Genomic DNA, 26,368 nt, shown 5'->3' on the forward strand with positions numbered 1-26,368 from the left:
CCCACTAGTGAGAATACCTGCCTGCTTGTCCTGGGATAAAGCAATGTTACTTACCGTAACAGTTGTTATCCAGGGACAGCAGGCAGCTATTCTCATGTCCCACCCACCTCCCCTGGGTTGGCTTCTCAGGCTAGCTACCTGAACTGAGGAGACACGCCCGGATCTCCGGGCAGGAAGGCACCGGCGCATGCGCGGTGCGGGCATCTAGAAACTTTAAGTTTCTACAAGCAACACGTGCTTGTGAGACGTCCGTACCGGGGCTCTGTCTGATGACATCACCCACTAGTGAGAATAGCTGCCTGCTGTCCCTGGATAACAACTGTTACGGTAAGTAACATTGCTTTTTGTAACTGTCTCCCTTTCTTTTTTTTCCCTATGTATCCAAGTCTGTCTGTCTGTCAGTCCGTTTTAACCCATTTTAATGCTGTACATTAATTATAAGTTTATTCTATATTTTATTGTTACTCGCTTAGTATGCAATAAGCGATTCATCAAATTTAAATAAAACTTGAAACTTGACAGGATGGGGACCGAGCTCACGGGGCTTGGTGGGAACAGGAACCGAGCTCACGGGACAGGTTGGGGACAGGGACTGAACTCATTCTCTAATCAAATAGCTTCTAGGCTGGAGCAAGCCTTCTCCATCATCGGAGCCCATAGCATGAGTATCGGACAACAGTGGAGAAGGAGTTTCTCTGAGCCCTGTTGAACAGATGGCTGTACCTCAGCTGGGAAGCAGTTCAGGAGTTGGGTAGACCAGTGGCGTACCTAGCATATGTGACACCCGGGGCCCATCATTTTTTTGACACCCCCCCATCTATATGAAAAATATGATTTTTAAAAATAATCCACATATCGCACAACAAGAGTGTACCTAGGAAAAGGCAGCATCTTAAAACTGCAGTGAGCACTACAACACCAACACATACATTGTAAAACTAAACAAACCAGATCCTGCACAGTCAATTGATCCTGTACAGTCGATGCTATCAGAAAGCCATGTCCCTTTCATACACACAGACAGATACACCCTTGCCCAATATGGAATAATCACAAACTAAAAATAAAAATATGTAGACAAAAGTTAAACTGAACTGCCAAGAAACCAGACTCTGCATACAATACAACACCACAAAAACAGTAATACATGTCTTCTAATACTGTGCAAAATATAAAGACAGTAGATGTAAATTTGAAAAAACTGATACATAACAATCACCACTTTACAAATTAATAAATAAAACAAATAATGAGAAATAAGAAAATACCATTTTATTGGACTAATCCCCGTAAGCTCGGTCCTCATCCTCACAAACCACCTGATTCATCCACACAAGCCTTGAATTGTTTTATATTGAACTTATTATATTAAAGTATAAAAAGAAACAATATTCTGTACAATTGTCAATTTATTAATCAGCGTATTTTCCCCACTCTCTGTTCCCCATTTCTCTTCAGCGTCCTCAGCCCACTCTCTCTCCACTTCCTTCAGCGCACGCACATAAAAACAAGCAAGTAATTTTATATCATTTTCATTCTATTCATACATAGAAATTAAAGTCTAAATAATGCTAGTCACATAACAAAACATGATTTTACAAAAATAATTCTCTGCACAGTCAAGCCTGTAAGGATTACTAGATGTCTTTCAGCAGCTCCCCTCCCTCCCTCCCCCCCTTACCTTCGTGGCCAAGTCAAAATGATCTACCAACAATAACATTTTAAAAACACAAAGCACACTGTACGCAGAGAAAATGTTAATTATCATTTATATTCTGCGAGTTTTCAAAGAGGTCAAGGCAGATGACTTTATGCAATGTCACCTCAGTAACAACTATACAAAAATAGACAAATATACTCCCTCCCTTTTTACTAAACCGCAATAGCGTTTTTTAGCGCAGGGAGCTGCGCTGAATGCCCCATGCTGCTCTCGACGCTCATAGGTTCCCTGCGCTAAAAACTGCTATTGCAGTTTAGTAAAAGGTGCCCTTAGTGCAAAATATAGACAGCATATATAAATTCTCAAAACGGACACATTTTGATCACTAAATTGAAAATAAAATCATTTTTCCTACCTTTGTTTGGTAATTTCATCAGTCTCTGGTTGCACTTTATTCTTCTGACTGTGCATCCAATATTTCTTCCCTTCTTTCAGCCTCCTGTATGCTTTCTCTCCTCCAGACCTCATTCCCTCCCCCAACTTTTTCTTTGTTTCATCCTGTCCCCTTCTTTCTTTCTCTCTCCATGCCCCCTTTCTTTCTGTATGTCTGTCTTTCTCTCTCTCTCTCCGTGCCCCATTTCTTTCTTTCTTTCACCCTGCCCCCTTCTTTCTCTCTCCATGCCCCCTTTCTTTCTCTATGTCTGTCTTTCTCTCTCTTTTCCCATGCTCCATTTTTTTTCTTTCTTTAACCCTGCCCCCTTTCTTTCTTTCTGGCTCCCTGTCCCCCCCCCCTTTCTTTCTTTCTGGATCCCTGCCCCCCCTTTCTTTCTTTCTGGATCCCTGCCCCCCCTTTCTTTCTTTCTGGCTCCCTGTCCCCCCCCTTTCTTTCTTTCTCCCTGCCCTCCCCCATGCCACCGCTGCCACCACCACCACCATGCTGCCACCACCGCCGGGGAAAGGCTGCCACTGGCCATCGGAAACATGCCGGCGCCGAATTCGCCCTGCTTCGTTTCCCCGCAGGCCGACCAACTCTGGCTGTCCGACGTCAATTCTAACATCGGAGAGGACTTTCCGCCAGCCAGGCAGCGATTGGCTGGCCCAGAACATCCTCTCCGACGTCAGAATTGACATCGGAAGGCTATAGTTGGTCGGCCCGCGGGAAACGAAGCAGAGCGAATTCGGAGGGAGGGAGAACTGGCGCCGGCTTCTTTTTGATGACGGCAATGGCAGGCCAGCTGTGCACCCCCTTGGGCCCATGCACCCGGGGCGGACCGCCCCCACCCCCCCCCCCCTAGGTATGTCACTGGGATAGACTAGGGTTAGAGAAGCCCAGCAGGTGGTTGATTGTCTGAGGCTGGGAGAGGGACTCCCTACTCCTGCTGAATGTCTGAGCAGTAAGAACTACCGGGAAGAACAAGCCGATTCTACGATTTATTCTGGAAAAACCATGAGTGGTTTGCTTAAGGCACTGAAAATTGCTTTATTTTGTTTTGCTGAGGTTAAATTAGACCAGCCGCAGTAATATGAGATATGTTAAGTTCATGCTTTGAATTGCTTCCCATATCTCTCTGCAAGCAGTGATTAAAAAATATTCTCAAGATATTAAAGCTGTTGCAAATGGAGTCCTGGAGCAAACTCAAGTTATGAATCGTCATTCTAAAGAAATAGATTTATTTAAAAATAAACTTTTAACTGTAGAAAGTTTGGCATCAGCTTCACTGAAGGACAAGAACATTATCCAGCATAGACTGGAATATCTAGAAAATCAGGCTAGAAGGCGTAACTTGACTCTTGAACTTTCCCAAATCCTCACTTGTTTCTCCTATTGCCATGTTTAAGAAGTATATGATTGAGACCTTGGGGTTGTTGGCAGACTCATTGCCTTCTATTATAAGATTCCAATATATTATGAGTTCTGGGAGATCTGAAAACCCTGAAATTCAGGTCATGAAGGCATGAATCTAACATCCTACATTACATTGTGCTTATTAACCGCGTTACCAAAAATTCTATGTGGTTTACAAAAGATAAATTATAAACATGATCCATGGAATAGGATGGATTAAGTAGTCAAGTATTTAGGGAAAAGATAAGTTTTCCACTTTTTCCTGAAATGTTTATAGGAATCAGCTGAGAGCAACAATGAACAAAATTCTCTTTCATGAGAGGCTTCTTGGGATGCTAAAGAATGATTAAGAAATTTTGTGCTTTTACAGCCTTTTACAGAAGGAAAATTGAACAAAGCATGAGTTTTTCTGCTGTATTTATGTGTGGCTATGGAGAAATTATCAGTCAGATAGATAGGAGCTGAGCCATAAAGAACTTTATAGCAAAAACAGCCCAGCTTGAACAATACCCGGGCCTCCACAGGTAACCAGTGCAGTTCACAGTAAAACAACGTGACATGATCGTATTTCTTCAATCTGTAAATCAATCTAACTCAGGGGTCTCAAAGTCCCTCCTTGAGAGCCGCAATCTAGTCAGGTTTCCAGGATTTCCCCAATGAATATGCATGAGATCTATTTGTATGCACTGCTTCCAATGTATATTCATTGGGGAAATCCTGAAACCCCAAACTGGATTCCATAAACGACTGGCTCTACACTAACAAACTTTCTCTTAATGTTAACAAATCTCGTGGACTTATATTCTCAACTAAAAATATTGAAACCTTACCTGAAAAAATAGCCATCAAATCTGTTCCAATTCAAATGGAAACAAAAATAAAACTTCTAGGGGTTATTATCGATAAAGATCTGTCATTTCACGATCACATCAGTTCTATAGTAAAAACTTGCTTCTATAAACTTCGTATCATCCGCTCTTTGACTTCTATTCTACCGACCGAATCTATCACAATTCTAGTCCATTCCTTGATCATTTCTCATCTTGACTACTGTAATTCCCTCTTTAACGGTCTTCCACAAAAAGAAATCCGACGTCTTCAATTGATTCAAAATACAGCAATAAAACTCATTTATAAATTAGGAAAATATGATCACGTTACCCCAATTCTGAAAGATGCCCACTGGCTTCCTGTGGCCCATCGAATTACTTACAAAATTATTCTCCTGACCTTCAAAATAAAATCCTACCATCTGCCTTCATTTCTACATAAACTTCTCATCCCTCAATGTTCATCTCGTACCTTAAGATCCACAAACCAAAATCTTCTTCTGATCCCCTCCATCAAAAGTTGTTATTACACACGGAAAATAAATTTCTCTGTTACTGCCCCTATGCTATGGAATTCTTTACCTCAACTTCTTCGTGATGAACAACAATTAGATAAATTTAAAACAGGCTTAAAGACTTTCCTATTCCGTGATGCTTTTATTTCTGCTTAGTAGCTAACTCTCAGTCATCTTCACTCGTTCATCATTACAAATTTTATTCTAATGACTTTTCCCTTCCCAAATGTTATTTTCCCATCCCCTCTTTCTCCCTTTTCTCTCTACATTGTAACTTTACCCTTCCCTAAACCTTTTCCCTCACAATCAAGTTTGTCTAGTCTATGTCTTAATATACACTATCTGTACCTCTAAATGTAGATTATTTTAACTCCCCTTCCCTATTTAATTTATATTTTTATTGTAATGTACACCGGCCAGATATTTATTTGATGGTCGGTATAGTAAAACCAAATAAACTTGAAACTTGAAACTTGAAACTAGATTGTGGCCCTCAAGGAAGGACTTTGAGATCCCTGATCTAACTGCTGTATTTTGAATCAGTGATAGTCTCGACAATTCTTTCTTGGTGACTGATAAATAAACAATGTTGCAGTAGTTGAGGAGACTCAGTAGGAGTGACTTAACCAATAATCTAAAGGCAGAAAATTTAAAGTAGGGTCTAATTGTTCACAGTCTCCATAAAGTAAAATAGCTTTTGCGTACAACAGCATCTGTCTGACTTTTCATCGTAAGATATTGGTCTAAAACAATTCCTAGTATTTTAATCGTTGGATATTGAATGTATATTAATGGAAAGTTCATGAGTGGTTTTACTAGATGATGCTACGAATTAAGCTTTAGTTTGAGTTGCTGCATCCAGAGATTCATCCATAAGAACATAAGCAGTGCCTCCGCTGGGTCAGACCAGAGGTCCATCGTGCCCAGCAGTCCGCACACGCGGTGGCCCAACAGGTCCAGGACCTGGACTGTAATCCTCTATCTATACCCCTCTATCCCCTTTTCCAACAGGAAATTGTCCAATCCTTTCTTGAACCCCAATACTGTACTCTGCCCTATTACGTCCTCTGGAAGCGCATTCCAGGTGTCCACTACACGTTGGGTAAAGAAGAACTTCCTAGCATTCGTTCTGAATCTGCCCCCTTTCAACTTTTCCGAGTGCCCTCTTGTTCTTTTATTATTCGAAAGTTTGAAGAATCTGTCCCTCTCTACTCTCTCTATGCCTTTCATGATCTTGTAAGTCTCTATCATATTCCCTCTAAGTCTCCTCTTCTCCAGGGAAAAGAGTCCCAGTTTTTCTAATCTCTCAGCGTATGAAAGGTTTTCTATCCCTTTTATCAGACGTGTCGCTCTTCTCTGAACCCTCTCGAGTAACGCCATATCTTTCTTAAGGTACGGCGACTAATATTGGACGCAGTACTCCAGATGAGGACGCACCATCGCCCGATACAACGGCAAGATAACTTCTTTCGTTCTGGTTGTAATACCCTTCTTGATTTTACCTAGCATTCTATTTGCCTTCTTAGCGGCCGCTGCGCACTGTGCCGTCAGCTTCATTGTCGTGTCCACCATTACCTCCAAGTCCCTTTCTTGGGTACTCTCCTTCAATAAAATCCCTCCCATCGTATAGCTGCACCTCGGGTTTCTGCTTCCCACATGTAGTACTTTACATTTCTCAACGTTGAACTTCATCTGCCATCTCGTCGCCCATTCCCCTAGTTTGTTCAAGTCTCTTTGCAATTCTTCGCAGTCCTCTTTAGTCCGAGCTCCACTAAATAGTTTGGTGTCGTCCGCAAATTTTATTATCTCACACTTCGTCCCTGTTTCTAGATCATTTATGAATATATTAAATAGCAACGGCCCAAGCACCGAGCCCTGCGGGACACCACTCGTGACCCTCCTCCAGTCCGAGTAGTGGCCCTTCACTCCCACCCTCTGTTTCCTACCCGCTAACCAGTTTCTGATCCATCTATGTACATCTCCTTCCACCCCATGGTTCTTCAGTTTCCGAAGTAGGCGTTCGTGGGGTACTTTGTCAAAGGCTTTTTGGAAGTCTAGATATATGATGTCTATGGGGTCACCTCTGTCCATCCGTTTGTTAATTCCTTCGAAGAAGTGCAATAAGTTAGTTAGGCACGATCTCCCCTTGCTGAAACCATGTTGACTGGTTGTCAGAAGTTTGTTTCTTTCAAAATGTTCGTCAATGTTGTCTTTTATAAGTGCTTCCACCATTTTCCCTGGAACCGAGGTCAGACTCACCGGTCTGTAGTTCCCGGGTCACCTCTTGATCCCTTTTAAAAGATGGGCATAACATTGGCTATCTTCCAGTCCTCTGGGATCACGCCTGTTTTCAGATATAGATTGCAAATTTGCTGCAGTAGTTCCGCTATCTCCTCCTTTAATTCCTTCAGAACCCTTGGATGGATTCCGTCCGGACCCGGGGATTTGTCAGTTTTTAGTTTTTCTAGCTGCCTGCGTACGTCTTCCAGGCTCACTTCCATGGATGTTAATTTTTCTGCTTGATCTCCCTTGAAGATTTGCTCAGGTTCCGGTATGTTGGATGTGTCTTCATTTGTAAATACAGACGAAAAGAACATGTTAAGTCTTTCTACTACTTCTTTCTCTTCCTTCACCACTCCCTTCCTGTCTCCATCGTCCAGCGGTCCCACCTCCTCCCTGGCTGACTGCTTCCCTCTAACATATCTAAAGAACGGTTTGAAATTTTGAACTTCCCTGGCTAGCCTCTCTTCATACTCTCTTTTGGCTTTTCGAACCAAACAGTGACATTCTTTTTGATACTTCCTGTGCTCTTTCCAGTTGTCCTCAGTTTTGTCCTTTTTCCATTTCCTGAATGAATATTTCTTATTACCTATCGCTTCCTTCACTATTTTAGTTATCCACGCGGGTCTTTTGTTTGACTCTTTTTGCACCCCTTTCTGAATCTGGGGATATACAGATTTTGCGCCTCGCTCACCGTGTCCTTGAAAAAAAACCAGGCATGTTCTACCGTTTGCCATTTCTTGGAAGTGTTCCTAAGTTTCTTCCTTACTATTATCCTCATTGCTTCATAGTTTCCTTTCCTGAAGTTGAAAGTTGTCACTATGGTTCTATTTCCTTTCGGTATTCCTACTTCGACCTTGAACTTGATCATATTATGATCGCTGTTTCCCAACGGTCCTACTATTTCCACTTCCTTTGCTGGTCCCTTTAACCCATTTAGGATTAGATCCAGAGTGGCATTTCCTCTCGTCGGTTCTCTTACAAGCTGCTCCATGAAGCAATCTTGTATAGCCTCTAGGAATTCTGTCTCCCTAGCGCATTTTGAGCTTCCAAGACTCCAGTCTATCCCAGGATAGTTGAAGTCTCCCATAATTACCGTGTTACCACTTTTGCATTCACGCTTCATCTCGTCTTCCATTTCTTCATCTTTATTTCAGGCCCTTTCCTTCCAGGTATTTTAACCCATAGCGATTCCAGGTTGTTGTTGGTCGTCTCTGCTTTGTCCATTTTTGTCGATTGTATGCTTTCTTTTATGTATAGGGCTATTCCACCTCATTTCTGTCCTGACCTGTCCTGGCGATAGAGCTTGTACCCTGGCAGTGCTGTATCCCATTTGTTTTCTTCATTCCACCACGTTTCAGAGACTCCAATGATGTCTATGTCTTCTGCATTGGCCATGGATTCCAATTCCCCCATTTTGTTTCTTAGGCTCCTTGTATTAGTATATATGCAATTTAGATCCTGGTATTTTCTTGTCTTCATTTCCTTTCCCTGTGCTTCGGTCTTTAGTTTATTCTCTTGTGCTTCAATACTTCTAACCTCCTCTTCTGTGTTAGTCAACTCCTGTAATTTGACCATTGTTTCTTCCCAGCCTTTTTTCCCTCTAGTATCTTCATGGGATACCTTCTTCCGAATCGTCGATGCTTGGTCGACTGTCGGCTTTCCCCTTCTTCTTAGTTTAAAGCCTGTTCTATTCCTCTCCTGACGTTGTTTGCTAGAAGTCTAGTTCCCGCCGCGCTCAGGTGCAGTCCATCTCTCCTGTAGAGCTTGCTCTTGCCCCAGAACGTTGTCCAGTTCCTCACGAAGTGGAATCCTTCTTCCTCGCACCATTTCCTCATCCATGCATTTATTGATTGTAGTTCCTCCTTTTCACATCTGCCCTCGGTACTGGTAGGATCTCTGAGAACGCTATCTTCTGAGTCCTCATCTTCAGCTTCCTTCCCAGAATCTTGAACTGTTCAATCAGCGTGCTTCTTTTGTAGTCTCTCCTGCTGACATCATTCGTCCCGACGTGGATCAATACTGTGGTCTCTTCCGTCTCCGCTCCGTCCAGGATCTTTCCAATTTTGTCTACAATGTCCTTGGTTCTTGATCCTGGGAGGCAGGTCACCAGTCGATCCTCTCTCCCTCCTGCTAAGTGGCTGTCCACATGCCTCAGGATCGAGTCTCCCACTAGGATCGCTGACTTTCCCTTCTTTAATTTTCGCTTCGGTCTCAGGTCAATGTCCTTGGAGTACTTCGCTGCTTCTTCTTCTGTGTCTTTGATGTGCTTCGCTGTTTCTTCTTCTAGGCCTCGACCAGCCATTTTCTCCTCCTCGTGTGATGCTCCTCTGTGGGCGTCTTCTTTGAGGTCATCTGCTTCTTCTTCTCCCTTCCATGTTGGTGTTGGTGTAACTTCGTCTTCCATCTGAAGTTCGGTCTCTTCCACCCTCCTCCTGTAGGCTTCCTCAATGAATTTCTCGAGTTCCCTGACTTCCTCCTCAATGTGTCTCTCGTTCATGAAGTCTTCAGCTGTCCTGACTGGGTCCTCAGTAGTGTAGAGTCCTTCTAGCACCTGTATCTTGTCCTCTAGTCGCTTTACTTCCTTCTTCAAGCTTTTCAGCTCCTGACACCGACCGCATACATATGACTATCTCCCCGAGGGGAGGTAGTCATACATATGACAGTCTGTGCAGAACACTGGAAAGCTCATCTTCTGGTTCCCCTCTACTTCCATTGTAAGATAACAGTTAGCAGTTTACGTGTGACCTGCTGATGTTATGTATGGTAGTGCCTTCTGTGTCTGCTTTGTGTCCTCTCTCTCACTCTCTCTGCCTGCTGCTGGAGTCCTCTCTCTTCCTCTGTTGCTGGTGTTCTCTCTGCCTTTTGCTTGTGTGTGCTGTCTTGGCTTTACCTTACCTGTTTATGTGTGTTCCTTATGTGCCTGTCTCCCCTTTACCTTCTGTGCCTGCCGCTTCCTTACCTTGCAGGCTTTCCCTGGTGTCCTTGGTTGTGGTGACTTTGTCCCTTCTTGAGGCCCTTCGCAAAGGCGCTCTCGCTAAGGCGAGTGTCTTTGCTGCTCGCCGAACGGCTGAACGCCGTTAGCCCCTCCCCTTTTAAGGGGTAGCTATTCTGGATGACGTCGGGGGTGGGCGGAGCTAACTCTCGCTGCTGCCCCAGTCGATCCTGCCTCCTCCGCTCCTGCTGTTCACCTCCGGTTCTGTTTCTCTCTTTGTTTTGCTCCCCTGTTCTCCTCCTCTGCTTCTCTGCCTCCTCTCTGCCTTCTACAGAGCCGAACGGCTGAGCGCCGTTAGCCCCTCCCTTTTTAAGGTGTAGCTATTCTGGATGACGTCGGGGGTGGGCGGAGCTAACTCTCGCCGCTGCCCCAGTCGATCCTGCCTCCTCTGCTCCTGCTGTTCACCTCCGGTTCTGTTTCTCTCTTTGTTTTGCTCCCCTGTTCTCCTCCTCTGCTTCTCTGCCTCCTCTCTGCCTTCTACAGAGCTGAACGGCTGAGCGCCGTTAGCCCCTCCCCTTTTAAGGGGTAGCTATTCTGGATGATGTCAGGGTGGGCGGAGCTAACTCTCACCGCTGCCCCAGTCGATCCTGCCTCCTCCGCTCCTGCTGTTCACCTCCGGTTCTGTTTGTCTCTTTGTTTTGCTCCCCTGTTCTCCTCCTCTGCTTCTCTGCCTCCTCTCTGCCTTTACAGTCTCAATTTTAGTAGTAATCTGAAATAGAACCGAATTGTAAGGTATGACTATTGTAATGTCATCAGCATAACTAAATAGTCTAATGTCCAGATTATTTAAGCATGAACCTAGCAATGAGAGATAGACATTAAATAATGCAGGTGATAACGGGTATCCCTGGGGAATGCCGGATGGATTTTTCTAACTAAAGGAAAGTTGAGTCTGAAATCTAATTTGATAAGATCTAGATTCCAAAAATCCCTTAAACCATGAATAAACATTACCATCTAATCTTAAGGTATTCAAGCATATTAGAAGGTTGGTATGATCTATTACCGTATTTTCGCGGATATAACGTGCGCGTTATACGCGTTTTTACGTACCGCGCATACCCTTCGCGCGTTATATGCCTGAGCGCGGTATACAAATTTTTTTTTACATATTTCACACCCCGCCCGACGCCCGATTCATCATCCGGAAGGACGCTCGCACCCCCACCGCTCGCACCCCCACCCCGAAGGACCGCCGACTCCCCGACAATATCGGGCCAGGAGGGAGCCCAAACCCTCCTGGCCACGGCGACCCCCTACCCCCACCTCGCACTACATTACGGGCAGGAGGGATCCTAGGCCCTCCTGCCCTCGACGCAAACCCCCCTCCCCCCAACGACCGCCCCCCCCAAGAACCTCCGACCGCCCCCCCAGCCGACCCGCGATCCCCCTAGCGACCCCCCCCACCCCCCTTCCCCGTACCTTTGGTAGTTGGCCGGACAGACGGGAGCCAAACCCGCCTGTCCGGCAGGCAGCCAACGAAGGAATGAGGCCGGATTGGCCCATCCATCCTAAAGCTCCGCCTACTGGTGGGGCCTAAGGCGCCAATCAGAATAGGCCCTGGAGCCTTAGGTCCCACCTGGGGGCGCGGCCTGAGGCACATGGGCCCAACCCGACCATGTGCCTCAGGCCACGCCCCCAGGTGGGACCTAAGGCTCCAGGGCCTATTCTGATTGGCCCACGCGCCTTAGGCCCCACCAGTAGGCGGAGCTTTAGGATGGATGGGCCAATCCGGCCTCATTCCTTCGTTGGCTGCCTGCCGGACAGGTGGGTTTGGCTCCCATCTGTCCGGCCAACTACCAAAGGTACGGGGAAGGGGGGTGGGGGGGTCGTGGGGGTCGCCAGGGGGATCGCGGGTCGGCTGGGGGGGCGGTCGGAGGTTCTTGGGGGGGGCGGTCGTTGGGGGGGAGGGGGGTTTGCGTCGAGGGCAGGAGGGCCTGGGATCCCTCCTGCCCGTAATGTAGTGTCGGGACAGCGCACGGAGAGGCGGGGCAGTGCACGGAAAGTCAGGGCAGGTGAACGGAGAGTCGGGACAGCGCACGGAGAGGCGGGGCAGTGCACCGAAAGTCAGGGCGGGTGAACGGTGAGTCGGGGCAACCAGAGGAGAGTCGGGGAGGGCGAAAGGAGAGTCGGGGTGGCCAGAGGAGAGTCGGGCAGCATGCGCGGTATACCCATGAGCGCTGTATACAAAAGTTTCCGTACATACAAGTGTGGTTTCTGCGCGCTATACCCGTGTGCGCGTTTTACACGGGTGCGCGTTATATCCGCGAAAATACGGTAAGTCAAAGGCGCTGCTCAGATCAAATTGGAGCACCAAAGCACTTTTACCTTTACTTATTAGATTGTTTAAGTAGTCTAACAGTGCAGCTATTACTGTTTCAGTGCTATGCAGGGATCTTAATCCCAATTGTGAATGTAAATGTTCTAAATATTTTGTTAGTTGAATATGAACCAAGCCCTCCTAATTTTTACAAAACAGGGAATTGATGTGATTGGTCTATAGTTAGATGGTAGTGAGATGGAAATTATTACCCAAAGATTGACATTGATAGATTGCTTTGGAACCGGATAGCAATACAGTATTGAAACTTTCCTTTAGTCTCCTGAATACATTGTTTGAGTTCAAAAATTTGTGTTTTTCCGGATCTTGAAAGAGTGATACAAATGAGGTGCAAGACCTTTTAGACACTTCAACCCAGAACTCAGGCCCTGTGAGTTGAATTTGTTCTCCATTTTCCTTGTTTTGTATTGTTATATTCAGGGCAATCAGTTTCAATGTTTTTTTTACCCTAAACAAGTAGAGGGGCATAATCAAAAGGGACGTCTAAGTCTGTTTTCGTCCAAGTTGCAAGTTGTCCAAAGTAAAAAACAGCTTAGGACACATTTTTGAAAAATATGTCCAAATTTTTTTTCAGTTCAAAAATCATCTAAGTATACGTCCTGCCGATCTGATCATCCAAGTTGCTAAATCGTCCATCTTTATACCACATTTTCATCCAACTTTTCGTCCAAGTCAAACATGCCTAGAACAAGCCCTGTTGGACATGGGAGGGGTCTGCAAAGTGATGGACTGAACACCCAGACATGGCACCTAAATAGTGGGGTACCTTACAGGGCACTCTGTGAACTTCACAAAAAGGGTGCCATGTCTTCTCCTCACTACAGCTCCCTTATAGGTCATGGTGAGCCCCCCGAACCACCTTTACAATCCCCTGGACCTACTTATCTACCACCCCAATAGCCCTTAGGGCTGCAGGAGCCATTTATATGCCAGTAAAAAAGGGTTGTGGGGGGTGTATAAGGGAGGGTACATGTTGCAGTATCAATGTAGCGATTACAGGGGCTTATGGGCATGGGGCCTCCTCTTCATGGGTCCCTAACCCACCTCCAAGACGGCTTAAGCCGCCTCAGTGCAGGATCACTAGACTTTCTTATGCCAGGCGGCCAGGTGATGATTGTTTGGAGGCTGAATTTTAAAGGTATGATTATGATTTTTAAGGGATTGGGGGGGTCGGTGATCACTGGGGTAGTGTGTGTGGGTCTGTATTATGTGTTTGCAGTGCTTATCTCGTGACTTTAGGTGGGTTTTTGTGACTTAGACCATGTTTTAAATGGTCTAAGTCACAACATCCAAGTTCCGTCGATCCTGTGCTGTATAACTTTTGATTATACATGCTGTACGACTACATCCCGCCCAACTCCCGCCCTCGAAACTCCTCCTGAAACGCCCCGTTTAGCTTTGGTCGTTCAGTGGCACTATGAAGGCCTAGGTTGTTTAGAAATACGTCCAAAACCCATTTTTATTATCAGCACTTGGATGTATTTTGACAATGTTCGTCCAAGTGCCAACTTAGGCTGGTTTTTGGATGTTTTTCTCTTTCGATTATGAGACCCTTAGATTTTATTTAAAGCTAGAGAAGAAGTTAATGTGAGGATTTAGCTTCCTAATCACTGTTATGATGGCTGAGGAGGGTGTATGGGTGTCTTTCACTTTTTCTTTTTGTAATTTTCTATTTCTTGAAGCTTTTTCCTGAACTTGTAGGCCATATGTAATTAATTTTTTCTTCTAGTGATATTTTTGCTAGGGTGTAATTTCTGTTGAAATAATGATTTCTAATTTTTCTTTTGTATAGTTCAATTGTGAAGATATGTATGATTTAAAAGCATATTAAAAATAAATTTGAAAAAAGCTATTACCAGCAACAGTTAGTACTACACAGTGGCACATCAGACCATCCATAGACCTATACTTTTAAACTGTATGTCTGATATGTAGTGTGTTAGTAATAAAAAGCTGAAAAAATATATCAAATTGTGTATTTTACCGGAGCTTATTTTAGTCATTTAGGCTCAGATTCTATAAACGGCACTGGTAGAGCATTTAAGCTCAATGAAAAACACCATTTAAATGCTGTTTTTCACTGATTTTCAAGGTGCCTACTGTCGCCTAAAAAATCTACATCAGAATCGCAACTCTGTAGGCGCTTTATGGCACCTAATACCACTGTAGGTAATGCTGGAAGTGGCATTAGGCGACATAAAGTACTTACATAGGCGCAATTCATATCAAAGGTAGGCACCGGAAATGTAAGCCTGGAAAACCCTGGCCTACATATCCTTTACTGGAGGTGAGATTCTCTAACCGGTGCCATCATGTGATTGACATGATGACTTTTAAGGTGGCCACCGACAACGCCAGTTAGAGAATTCGGGCCTCAGCGAATTTAGCATTACAGAAGATAGAAATTAGTATCAGCTGATGTTACACCTCCTTAACATTATCAGTAGTATTGAGGATTACAACCCCCACTCTCCCTCTCTGTAAATTTCCCTATTGTTCCACAAGTCCTTAATCAGGACCCCTGATGCAGGTATTTGATTCCAAAACACAGCTTGTGTTAAGTTCACCAATAAAAGACTTTGGGCTCTTGACAATCCCTTGATTGTTGGTCCTTGTTGTTCTTTTCTTGTTTTATTGTTGTGACCATAAGATTCCATCTTTGCCACTATTTCTGTTTCACAGTACAAACTGAAGCGGGTTCCTCTAAAAAACAGAAAAGAAAAGAGTTCAACTAGTTGTTTAGCACTGTTGTGAGGGCTAACAGATCAGACAGCCAGTCTGTGAGTCAGTTCATGAAAAGACTGTGCTACGATGACTATGGTTATCTTCAGTTCTTCTGATCCCATTCCCACCTGTCTATGAATCACTATCTCCCCTACTGTCATCCCCTCTATCTGCCATATCCTCAACCTATCGCTCTCCACCGTGACTGTACCCAACACCTTTAAACACGCTATAGTTAACAGTGCTCATGAAAAAAAACATCACTGGACCCTACCTGCCCTTCCAATTATCGTTCCATCTCCCTTCTCCCCTTCTTATCCTCTTAGAAATGTAAAGCTTATGCAGTATATAAATAAATAATTATGTTATGTTATGTTATGTCAACGACGCAACAGATTGCTGGAACTCCAGGCTATGAACTACTTTGCTGATCAAAGTTCTGCAGTTGATAGTTTGTATTTGTTTCCTGCTATAAAGAAACTCTTCAATAGAGGCAAGATGACTCTCCCTTCATCAGCTCCAGCAGAATGACTGTTTCATGTAGATGGGCAGATAGAAATTCCATTTCACAACAGATTAACAGACCATGCATTTTGAAAAACTTCTACTATTGAAACAAAACGTGCTGCAGAACACCTTATTCATTATGTTTTGAAAGTTGACAATTTTTGATATAAAATCATTTGTTGACTGATTTTTTTTTTTTTTAAATTTGAAATTACCACTGGCTTACTGATTTTGATTTCAAATTCATTTTGTACTTAGAGTTAACTGTACACCTTTCCTCCTCCAAACTCACTACCTGTTCTTCTGATCCCATTCCCACCTGTCTATGAATCGCCATCTCCCCTACTGTCATCCCCTCTATCCTCCATATCCTCAGTGTATCGCTCCCCATCATGACTGTACCCAACACCTTCAAACACGGTGTAGTTATGATGCTTATGAAAAAAAACCCATCGCTGGACCCTACCTGCCCATCCAATTTTCTCTCCATCTCCCTTCTCCCCTTCTTATCCAAACTACTAGAACTAGCTATTCACCACCGTTGTCCTGATTTACTTTCAGCCTGAGCTATCCTCAAACCACCTTCAAGGAGCTTCCGCCCCTTCATTCTACAGAAACTGCCTTTGCTAGAGTCTCCAGTAGAGAGCTGCACGGGAACGGGGACGACGGGAATCCCGCAGGTTCCCCCTTCGGGTCACGGGGATCCCATGGGGACGCCCCTAGGGTCACGGGGATCCCGTGGGGACGCCCCCTAGGGTCGCGGGGATCCCGTGGGGACGTCTCCGAGGGTCGCGGGGTTCCTGCGGGGCTGGATGTACTCAGTCGCGTGGCTCTTCTTCTCCCTACCTTCTCTGCTTGCAGCACAGAGCCGAACGGAAGTCTTCCCGATGTCAGCGCTGACGTCGGAGGGGAGGGAGGGCTTAAACAAAGCCCTCCCTCCCTCCGACGTCAGCGCTGACGTTGGGAAGACTTCCGTTTGGCTCTGTGCTGCAGGCAGTGCAGGTAAGGAGGAGAGTAGCCTCGCGGTTCGAGTGGCTACCAAGGGAGGGGGGGAGGTCCACCCCGCCCCGGTTGCAGCACAGCCGGCCAGGTCCCCTTACTTTTGTGGCACTTCCCCGACCGACCGACCGACAACAGCCCCGGTCCGACAATCCTCCCTGCCCTGTAGCCGCGAATCTAAATTATCTTCTTACAGCAGCTGTAATAAGGTAATTTAGATTCGCGGTTAAGGGCAGGGAGGTTTGTCGGACCGGGGCTGTTGTCGGTCGGTCGGGGAAGTGCCACAAAAGTAAGGGGACCTGGCCGGCTGTGCTGCACCCGGGGCGGTAGAGAAGGAGGGGGGAGAAGGACGCTGAAAGGCCATGGGGAAGACGGGAGGGGGGGAGGACTCTGAAAGCACTTGAAGACAGAGGAGGGAGAAGGACGCTGAAAGCACATGGGGAATACAAAGGGGTGGAGAAGGACGCTGAAAGGCCATGGGAAGGGCGGGAGGTGAGGACTCTGAAAGCACTTGTGGAAGACAGAGGGGAGTTAGGTGGGGGGGTAGCATTATATATTAAAGAGGACATCAAAACCACCAGGATTACAGATGTCAAATACACAGGGGAATCACTCTGGGTAAACCTGGCAAGAGGCAGAGAAAAGTGCCTGTATCTTGGTGTGGTATACAGACCCCCTAGACAACTGGATGACATGGACACAGACCTAATTGAAGACATTGAGAATATCACTCTAAGGGGAGACACTGTACTACTCGGGGACTTCAATATGCCTGATACAGACTGGGGCACACTTTCAGCGACAACCAGTGCTAGTAGGAGATTATTAAACTCCATAAAGGGAGCCTGTCTCAAACAAATGGTGATGGAGCCCACTAGGGCCCAGGCGATCCTCGACCTGGTACTCACCAACGGGGAAAGCGTTTCAGAGGTCTCAGTAGGAGATACGCTAGCCTCCAGTGACCACAACATAATATGGTTCAACCTTAGGAAAGGCTTCCCTAGATCAAACACGAAAACAAAGGTACTCCATTTCCGCGGCACAGACTTCGCACGCATGGGAGATTTCGTACATCGGACGCTGCAGGACCAAGTGGAGACCGATAATGTAGAAGATAAGTGGTTAACACTGAAATCAACCATACATGAAGCAACTAGCCGCTTCATAAAATCAGTAAATAAACGACAAAGAAACAATAAACCCCAATGGTTCACCGCAGAGATCTCACACCTTGTTAAGGAGAAGAAAAAAGCATTTCTTTCCTACAAGAGTACGGAAACAAGAGAAGCCATCATGGAATATAGGACCAGATCTACAGCGGTCAAAACAGCAATTAGGGAGGCCAAACTTCGTGTGGAGGAAACTCTAGCAAAGAACATTAAGAAGGGGGACAAATCCTTCTTCAGGTATATTAGTGATAGGAAAAAGAACACAGACGGGATAGTACGCCTTATCAAACGGGATGGGAATTACGTGGAAGCAGATTCAGATAAAGCCGAACTACTGAACGAATACTTCTGCTCTGTCTTCACTTGCGAGGCACCAGGACACGGTCCTCAGTTAGAGGCTAAGTCAAATGCGAACGACCCGTTTCAGAATTTTGAGTTTACACCAGGTGAAGTTTACAGTGAACTGTCAAGACTAAAGGTAAATAAGGCCAAGGGACCAGACAATCTGCACCCAAGAGTGCTCAAGGAGTTGTGCGATGTCCTGGCGATACCGCTAGCTGCACTCTTCAATCTCTCCCTAAGCACGGGGAGAGTACCCTTGGACTGGAAAACAGCCAACGTCATTCCTCTACACAAAAAGGGTTGCAGGGCAGAGGCTGCAAATTGCAGGCCGGTGAGTCTCACATCAATAGTGTGTAAACTCATGGAAACTTTAATTAAACGCAAATTAGACACGATCCTGTCTGAGGGAAATCTACGGGATCCCAATCAACATGGATTCACCGGGGGTAGGTCCTGCCAATCTAATCTCATCAGCTTCTTTGACTGGGTGACAAGGAAGCTAGACTTGGGAGAGTCTATGGACATCGTGTACCTGGATTTCAGTAAAGCATTTGATAGCGTCCCACACCACAGGCTGTTGAGCAAAATGAAATCGATGGGGTTAGGAGAAACACTAACTACTTGGGTCAATGATTGGCTAAGTGGAAGACTACAAAGGGTAATGGTAAACGGTACCCTCTCTAAAACATCGGAGGTGGCCAGCGGAGTACCGCAGGGTTCAGTCCTGGGCCCACTCCTTTTCAACATATTCATAGGGGATCTGACTCAGGGGCTTCATGGTAAAATAACATTATTCGCCGACGACACTAAACTATGCAATATAGTAAGGGAATGTACTTTACAGGATAGTATGGCACAGGACCTGCTTACATTGGAAAGATGGTCCTCGACCTGGCAGTTGGGCTTTAACGCTGGGAAATGTAAGGTTATGCACCTCGGTAGCGGTAATCCATGCAGAAATTACACCTTGAATGGAGAAACTTTAACTTGTACTTCGGCGGAACGAGACCTAGGAGTAATCATCAGTGCAGACATGAAAACTGCCAATCAAGTGGAGAAGGCTTCATCTAAAGCAAGGCAGATGATGGGATGTATCAGTAGAAGCTTTGTCAGCAGGAAGCCTGAAGTCATAATGCCATTGTACAGAACCATGGTGAGACCTCATCTGGAATACTGTGTACAATTCTGGAGGCCACATTACCGTAAAGATGTGCTTAGAATCGAATCGGTTCAACGGATGGCCACCAGGAGGATCTCCGGGCTAAAGGGTCTCTCGTACGAGGAGAGACTAAACAAACTACAGCTCTACACTCTAGAAGAACGTAGGGAGAGAGGAGACATGATTGAGACATTTAAATACATCACGGGACGTATCGAGGTGGAAGATGATATCTTCTTTCTCAGGGGACCCTCTGCCACTAGAGGGCATGCGCTCAAACTCAGAGGCGGGAAATTTCATAGCGACATCAGGAAGTATTTCTTCACAGAAAGAGTGGTTGACCGTTGGAATGAGCTTCCAGCGCAGGTGATCGAGGCCAGCAGCGTGCTGGACTTTAAGAATAAATGGGATACCTATGTGGGATCCCTACGAGGGTCGAACTGGAATATCGGTCGCTAGGTATAGACTTAAGAGGATGGGTCAGTAGGGTGGGCAGACTTGATGGGCTATAGCCCTTTTCTGCCATCATCTTCTATGTTTCTATGATGCTGAAAGCACATGGGGAAGACAAAGGGGTGGAGAAGGACGCTGAAAGGACATGGGGAAGACGGGGGGGGTGGAGAAGGACGCTGAAAGGCCATGGGGAAGACAGAGAGGGAGAAGGACGCTGAAAGCACATGGGGGAGAAGGACACTGAAAGCACATGTGGAAGACAGAGGGGGGAGAAGGACGCTGACAGGACATGGGGAAGATGGGGGAGAAGGACGCTGAAAGGAAATGGAGAAGAGAGAGTAGGGAGAAGACGCTGGCAGGGAAGAAGACAAATGCCAGACTATGGGGGGAGCGGAGAGAAGAAGATGGGTGCCAGACCAATTTGGAAGGGGGAAGAAAGGGAGAGGCACAGTAACAGAGCAAATGGAAGATGCAGAAGGAAGAGAGACAGTGGATGGAAGGAATTGAATGAGAACATTAGGAAAGCAGAAACCAGGCAACAAAGGTAGGAAAAGAATTATATTTCTTTTTTTTTATTTTGCTTCATGATAAAGTAGTATATTAGTTGTGTTGATAAAAATTTATAAACATTAGAGGCTCTGGTAGAAACCCGTTTGCAAAGTATGTATTCTTCCCAATTAATATTTTCAAATTAATAAAGTCTTTTTGCTTATTTGTAAATGGGTTTCTACCAGATCCTTTAATTCAGTAGCATAATTAAATGAAATAACTATTTCTGAAGTTTATAGGGACGGGTGGGGACGGAGGGGATTCCTCGCGGGGACGGGTGGGGACGGAGGGATTCCTCACGGGGATGGGTGGGGACGGAGGGATTCCTCACGGGGACGGGTGGGGACGGATGGGACTTTGGCGGGGACGGGTGGGGACGGGTGGGATTTCTGTCCCCGCGCAACTCTCTAGTCTCCAGTGACCTGCTCCTGGCCATATTCAAAGGAATCTACTCCCATCCTCATCCTCCTTGATCTGTCTGCAGCATTTGACACTGTAGATCACTGCCTCAGTGTCTCTCCTCTCTTGTTACTCTCTATACTCCTCCCCCCCACAGGAACTCTATTTGTCAGACAAGTCCCTCCTGTCGATACCCTTCTGTACTGCCAGCTCCAATCTCCATCCCTTCTACTTTGCTGCCCCACATATCTCTGGTGGTGTTCAAATCCATGCCGAAAGCCCACTTATTTGAAGCTGCGTTTAAATCCTAACCCTATCTACGTATCTGTCTGTCATCCCCTTTATAGTCCCCTACCATCCCTTCATCCCCAACTAAATTCAGACTATCCTTTTTGTCCTGTTATTCTGCCTCATCAGCCCCCCTCTTAATTCCCTACATGAGCACTATGTTCTTACTCCCCCTTTTGTTCTGTGTGTCTGTCATAATTAAATAGTAAACTCTTTTGAGCAGGGACCATCTCTTGCGTGTCCAATGTACAGCGCTGCGTGCGCCTGGTAGAGCTATAGAAATAATAAATTGTTGGTCATTTGAAATCTTTTTCAAAATGATTTTACCCAACACTACTCAGAAGGTAGAAAAAACATTCATGGTGCAAAGCACTTAAAAATAATCCTATTTTAAGCTCTTTCCTACAATTTTGAAGGCCTATTTTCAAGCTAAATGTTTCTTAGTGAGATCAGGTTATGTCCTACATTTATTTCCAAATGCCTTGATAATTTGCATACATTCCAATAATCATGTAATGTCCATGAATCAATAGCTTACAATAATTGTGTATTTACTGCTTAATGTTTTTCAGCGTCAACTTGCAAATTTGCTTTTTGACCTTGGCTGCACTAATTCAGCACTTAAGATCTTTGAGAAACTAGAAATGTGGGAAGATTCTGTGATTTGCTATGAAAGAGCTGGACAGCATGGAAAGGTAATATAGAGCCGTATAATCTGTTGAACTAAATTGTGGTTCTAGCCTATAGGGCTCATTTTCAAAAAAAGATAAGATGTCCAAAAGACAGCATAAACCAGCACTTGGATGTCTTACTCATCAAAACGTCCAAGTAGGCATTCTCAGAACAGACTTCCTAGACACCTTTCTGGTTGTTTTATCTCCAGTGTGTCCAAATTTTAAGGGGGCTTGTTAGAGGCGTTTTGAGTGGGCTTAGGACTTGGACAGTCCTCAGGCATAATCAAACCTTTAACAGAAGATCCTGGGCTTTTTTTTTTTTTTAACACGTTTGGAAATAGACCTGTTTTAAAAGCATCTAAATGTTAAAAAAGGTGCCCAAACTGAACAGATGACCATTGGAGGGATTAAGGCAAGACCTCCCCCTTACTACCCCAGTGGTCACCAATCCCCTCCCACCACCCACAGATGTTAAAAAAAAAACCAGTGCATTCTAACCTGTATTACAAGGGGTTCTCAGCCCAGAGAGCGGAGAGGCTCTTCTAAGAAGTACTGTAGTGAATTTCACATTAAAAGTTACAGATGTCACTCTAACTTGGTGAGCCCTCCAAAACCTAGTGTACCTACATTAAGATGACACCTGCAGGCATAAGGGCTATTTTTGTGGTGTACAGGTGGGTACAGTAAGTTTTGGGTGGGTTTTGGAGGGTTCACTATACAATAGGAGCAAGTTAAAGTGACATATGTACCTGGTACTTTTAATATGGCATTCTCTGCAGTAATCCTTCTGATGTGCTGAAGAATGCTCATCTTCGTGTGAACAGTTTGCTAAGAATGCTAGCTGCTTGAACGTCCAAAAATCTTGCTTTTATGCGTTTTTCATGTGGACATCTTTATATTTGAGAATGACAAAAAAGGTAGACATACTAAGGACCAAAATGTCTACATTGGTCATTCTCCAAAAACAAAAAAGATAGATGTCTTGCTATTTTGAGAACGGACATTTTCTTTACTGGATTTCTGGACATCTTTCCCAAAATATCCAAACTCAGACATCCTATTGAAAAATGCCCCTCCACTGTGCATCAGTGCCTATATCATTTTATGTAACTGTATTCTTTTTTTTTTTTTCTTGCAATCCTGCGTTATCGCTAGTTTGGCTATCGCTCTGAAATATGGTTTATTGTTTTGCTTATTAGCAATCCATTCATTGTAGTTTACAGCAACTACGGACCCCGAAAGAAGGCTTCTTTGACCGAAACATGGACCGTGTTGGGTCCATACTACATTTTTTTTCTGTGTTGGGTATGGTTTGCATCAAGTATACTACAATTGACTAAAGACTTTATCAAGATCATTAGTTTCACAGTTGCCTTCCTTGTTTTTGCTCTCCTGCTTTCCTTGTGGAACTCTTTGATGGATCGTTGTTTGTTCTCTGCCTTGTATTCTGTTAGTAACAGCTCTCTGTTTTAAGTAAAACTAACAACTTTGCTTCTAGAACAATGTTTTCCTATCTATGTACCTTCAGACTTGATCAGCACTGCCTAACTTTTAAGTCCAGCCTAGCAGGTAGGCTTAAGTGGTGTGCTTTTAAGTGTAATGGGCTTTTGCCTGAGCTCATATATAGTTGCATTCCTTCTCTTCCTAGATAAGTTTTAAAACATAAGTCCATATTCAGGGCATGGACAGGTGGACTCCGCTTTGTGCAGCACACACACTGCATATGACATTTAGTCCCCTTGTGAGCCTCCTCCCTGGAATCTTTCCAACCTCCGATGAGTCTTTTAGTGTCTCCCTACCCAGTGTCTTCTCCTTGTGTCCACACTACCCACTATACAAAGGCTGGTGTGCCACACAACCCTTTTTTTTCAAATATATATGAAGCTTGGGTCACTACCACTAAAAAAAATAAATAAATAAATCTAATCATGTGTGCTTATTAGGGTATCATCTGCTTTTTTTCTGTCATAAGAGTCTGTCTAATGTTGAAAGGTTACATTTTACTAATTCTCCAATTGTTGCTCTGTTAGAGCTAGTGGGAACATTTGTTTAGACTGTTGTACATAGTAGGCTATATATTTTCCAGTAGTTAACAGTTTATGTTGCAGAGTAATGTTCGCTCTCCTGGCACACTCTAATCATAATTAGAACTCCTAATTTGGATTCTGGTTTTTACAAAAAGACAAAATTGCATTTCAGTGCCAAACAGTGTATCTTACTGTCTGTCCATGTGTCTGGAGAATATTAGGCTCTTGTCAGCAGCTCCTTTTTGTATTGTATTCAATCCCAGAGATCTCCTGCATTGCTCAATATACTTCAGTCAGAATTTAGACTCTGTCCAGCTGTCTTCAATCAATTTTTGCTGCCTAGATGTTCAGATCGTTGAGGCCATAATGAAGACTCTCCCTTTTGCTAAAGCTAATATGCTGTTCTTTTTTTTTTTTTTTTTTAAAGAAACTTCTAAATATAAACTGGAAGTTTTAAATTGCTATACCATATCCAAAACTAAATATCTCTTCTTGTGTCACTAAAAAGAATCTTGACTGAGAAAATGGTAATTATCAAATTAGAATTTGGAAAAGGGCAGCTGAAATTTCACTGGAATTGATGGGTGAGGCAGAGTTTGTTTACCAAAGGAGAAGTATTACTGTAAGGAAGACGTAATGTTCCGACAATGAGAATTCAGCTTATACTTAGTAACTCTTTTTTCCCTTTATGTTCAGGTTTAGCTACAGATTTGTAGATGAATACTCCCATTTTCCCAATTTTCTGCATTTCTCCTCTTATCCCATCCCATCCCATTTTATTTTATTTATTTTTTTAAACTTTAACATGATAATTTAAAATACAGTATCTTGACTTGCTTTACATTAAGAGCTCAAGGGAATGCTTTCAAGATTCTGGCACAGGAATTTACTGTTCCTTCTCATAGTACTGCAGAAAACATTAGCAGCCAGGAAGTACCCATGGCACTTAGCAATCCATTACCAATGAGCATAGAGCAAAATTTTGCTTTTGTTTTTGGTGAATTATGGACATTTTTTTTCAGTTCATTTCATACATTCATTCAAAAACATTTTTTCTTTTATTTAAATAAAACAAACAAAAACAAAGCAAACTTTCTACACTGCATTTTCGGAAAGGTCAAGGCGATATATAGTCTAAAGTTAGAGAACATAAGAATAGCCTTACTGGGTCAGACCAATGGTCCATCTTGCCCAGTAGTCTATCTTCATGCTACCGATCCAGGGCAGGCAGTGGCTTCTGCCAGGTCTGTCTCATTATGGACTGTGGACTTTTCCTCCAAAAACTTGTCCAAACCTTTTTTTAAAACAAGCTACATTATCCATTCTTACCACAACTTCTGGCAACATGTTCCAGAGCTTAACTATTCTCTGAGTGAAAAAATATTTCCTCAAGTTGGTTTTAAAAGTATCTCCCTGTAACTTAATTGAGTGTCTCCGAGTCTTTGTAATTTTTGATGGAGTAAAAAATTGATCCACTTGTACCCGTTCTACACCTCTCAGGATTTTGTAGACTTAAATCATAATTTCCCCTCAGCCGTCTCTTCCAAGCTGAAGAGCCTAACCTCTTTAGTCTTTCCTCATACGAGAGGAGTTCCATCCCCTTTATCATCTTGGTTGCTCTTCTTTGAACCTTTCCTAGTTCCGCTATATCTTTTTTGAGATAAGGAGATCAGAATTGAACACAATTTTCTATTTATGAAAAAGAATTTTCATTTTTTTTTTTTTACAGTACAAAAATTCCATAAACTTCATAACAATATAGTGCAATTTCTATTTATATACCACCAGTACCTCCATGAAGTTCTCAGCAGTGAAGAGCGCTTGGGGGGGAGGGGGAGGTCTGGCAGGAGAGATTGGGCATATCTCCTGCTAGTTCGGGGAGGTTCCAGCAGGAGAGATTGGACATCTCTCCTGCCACAATCATTATGGGTGTGGGAGGAAAGGTTGTCTGGGCCACTGAGCAGCTCAGCGGCCCGATCCAGAACTTATACCTGTTTTGACTTCATCTAAGTCAAAACGTATAAGTTCCATCTGGCAACCTGTCAGACTTTTTTGATTATGGCTGATGGACGACTAAGAATAGGTCGGCCCACATCCCGCCCTATCCACTCCTCCAAAAACATCCTTTTTCACTCTGGGTGTACAGGAGCACTGAAAAGGCCTAAGCTGGTTTTAGATACGTCTAAAACCCGTTTCAATTATCGATACTTGGACAACCTGTCTTTTTGATCATCCAAGTACCAACTTAGGCTGGTTTTTCAACCTTTTTTTAAAATTATGGGTAAAAAAGCAGGAGTAGCTATTTTAATAAATAAGAAATGTTCTGGAAGTTTTAAATTAATTTCTGCTGATGTCATGGGAAGATGGGTTCAAGTGGACATGAGTTTAGGGAATAATACATTGACACTAGTTAATGTATACGCACCTAATTCAGGTCAAATGCAGTTTTTCAAATCTCTTCAACAGTTGATTTTACCACTGGCTACAACGAAATTAATTGTGGCTGGATATTTCAATGCAGTTATGGATCCTTTGATTGATAAAAAAAACCAAGTAGAATAATGAAATCATTAGGATTGGAAAATCTAGTTCTATCTTGTGGATTAAAAGA

At 44.1% G+C, this 26,368-nt stretch overlaps 1 protein-coding gene across 3 annotated transcripts in view; it reads left to right on the top strand.

The window, feature by feature from the left end:
• The window catches only part of TTC27 (tetratricopeptide repeat domain 27), a 677,043-nt gene that overhangs the window by 455,969 nt on the left and 194,706 nt on the right, over window positions 1–26,368 (top strand). For 2 of the 3 annotated variants that reach the window (XM_033935684.1, XM_033935682.1), the window contains one exon: window positions 21,629–21,751. The exons of the other annotated variant lie outside the window; for it this stretch is intronic. In XM_033935684.1, the coding sequence (XP_033791575.1) occupies window positions 21,629–21,751 (123 nt within the window). The remainder of the gene's footprint in view (window positions 1–21,628; window positions 21,752–26,368) is intronic. 3 annotated transcript variants of the gene reach the window in all.

This window comes from Geotrypetes seraphini, chromosome 3 (assembly GCF_902459505.1).
Source record: "Geotrypetes seraphini chromosome 3, aGeoSer1.1, whole genome shotgun sequence".
NCBI classification, from domain to species: Eukaryota; Metazoa; Chordata; class Amphibia; order Gymnophiona; family Dermophiidae; genus Geotrypetes; species Geotrypetes seraphini.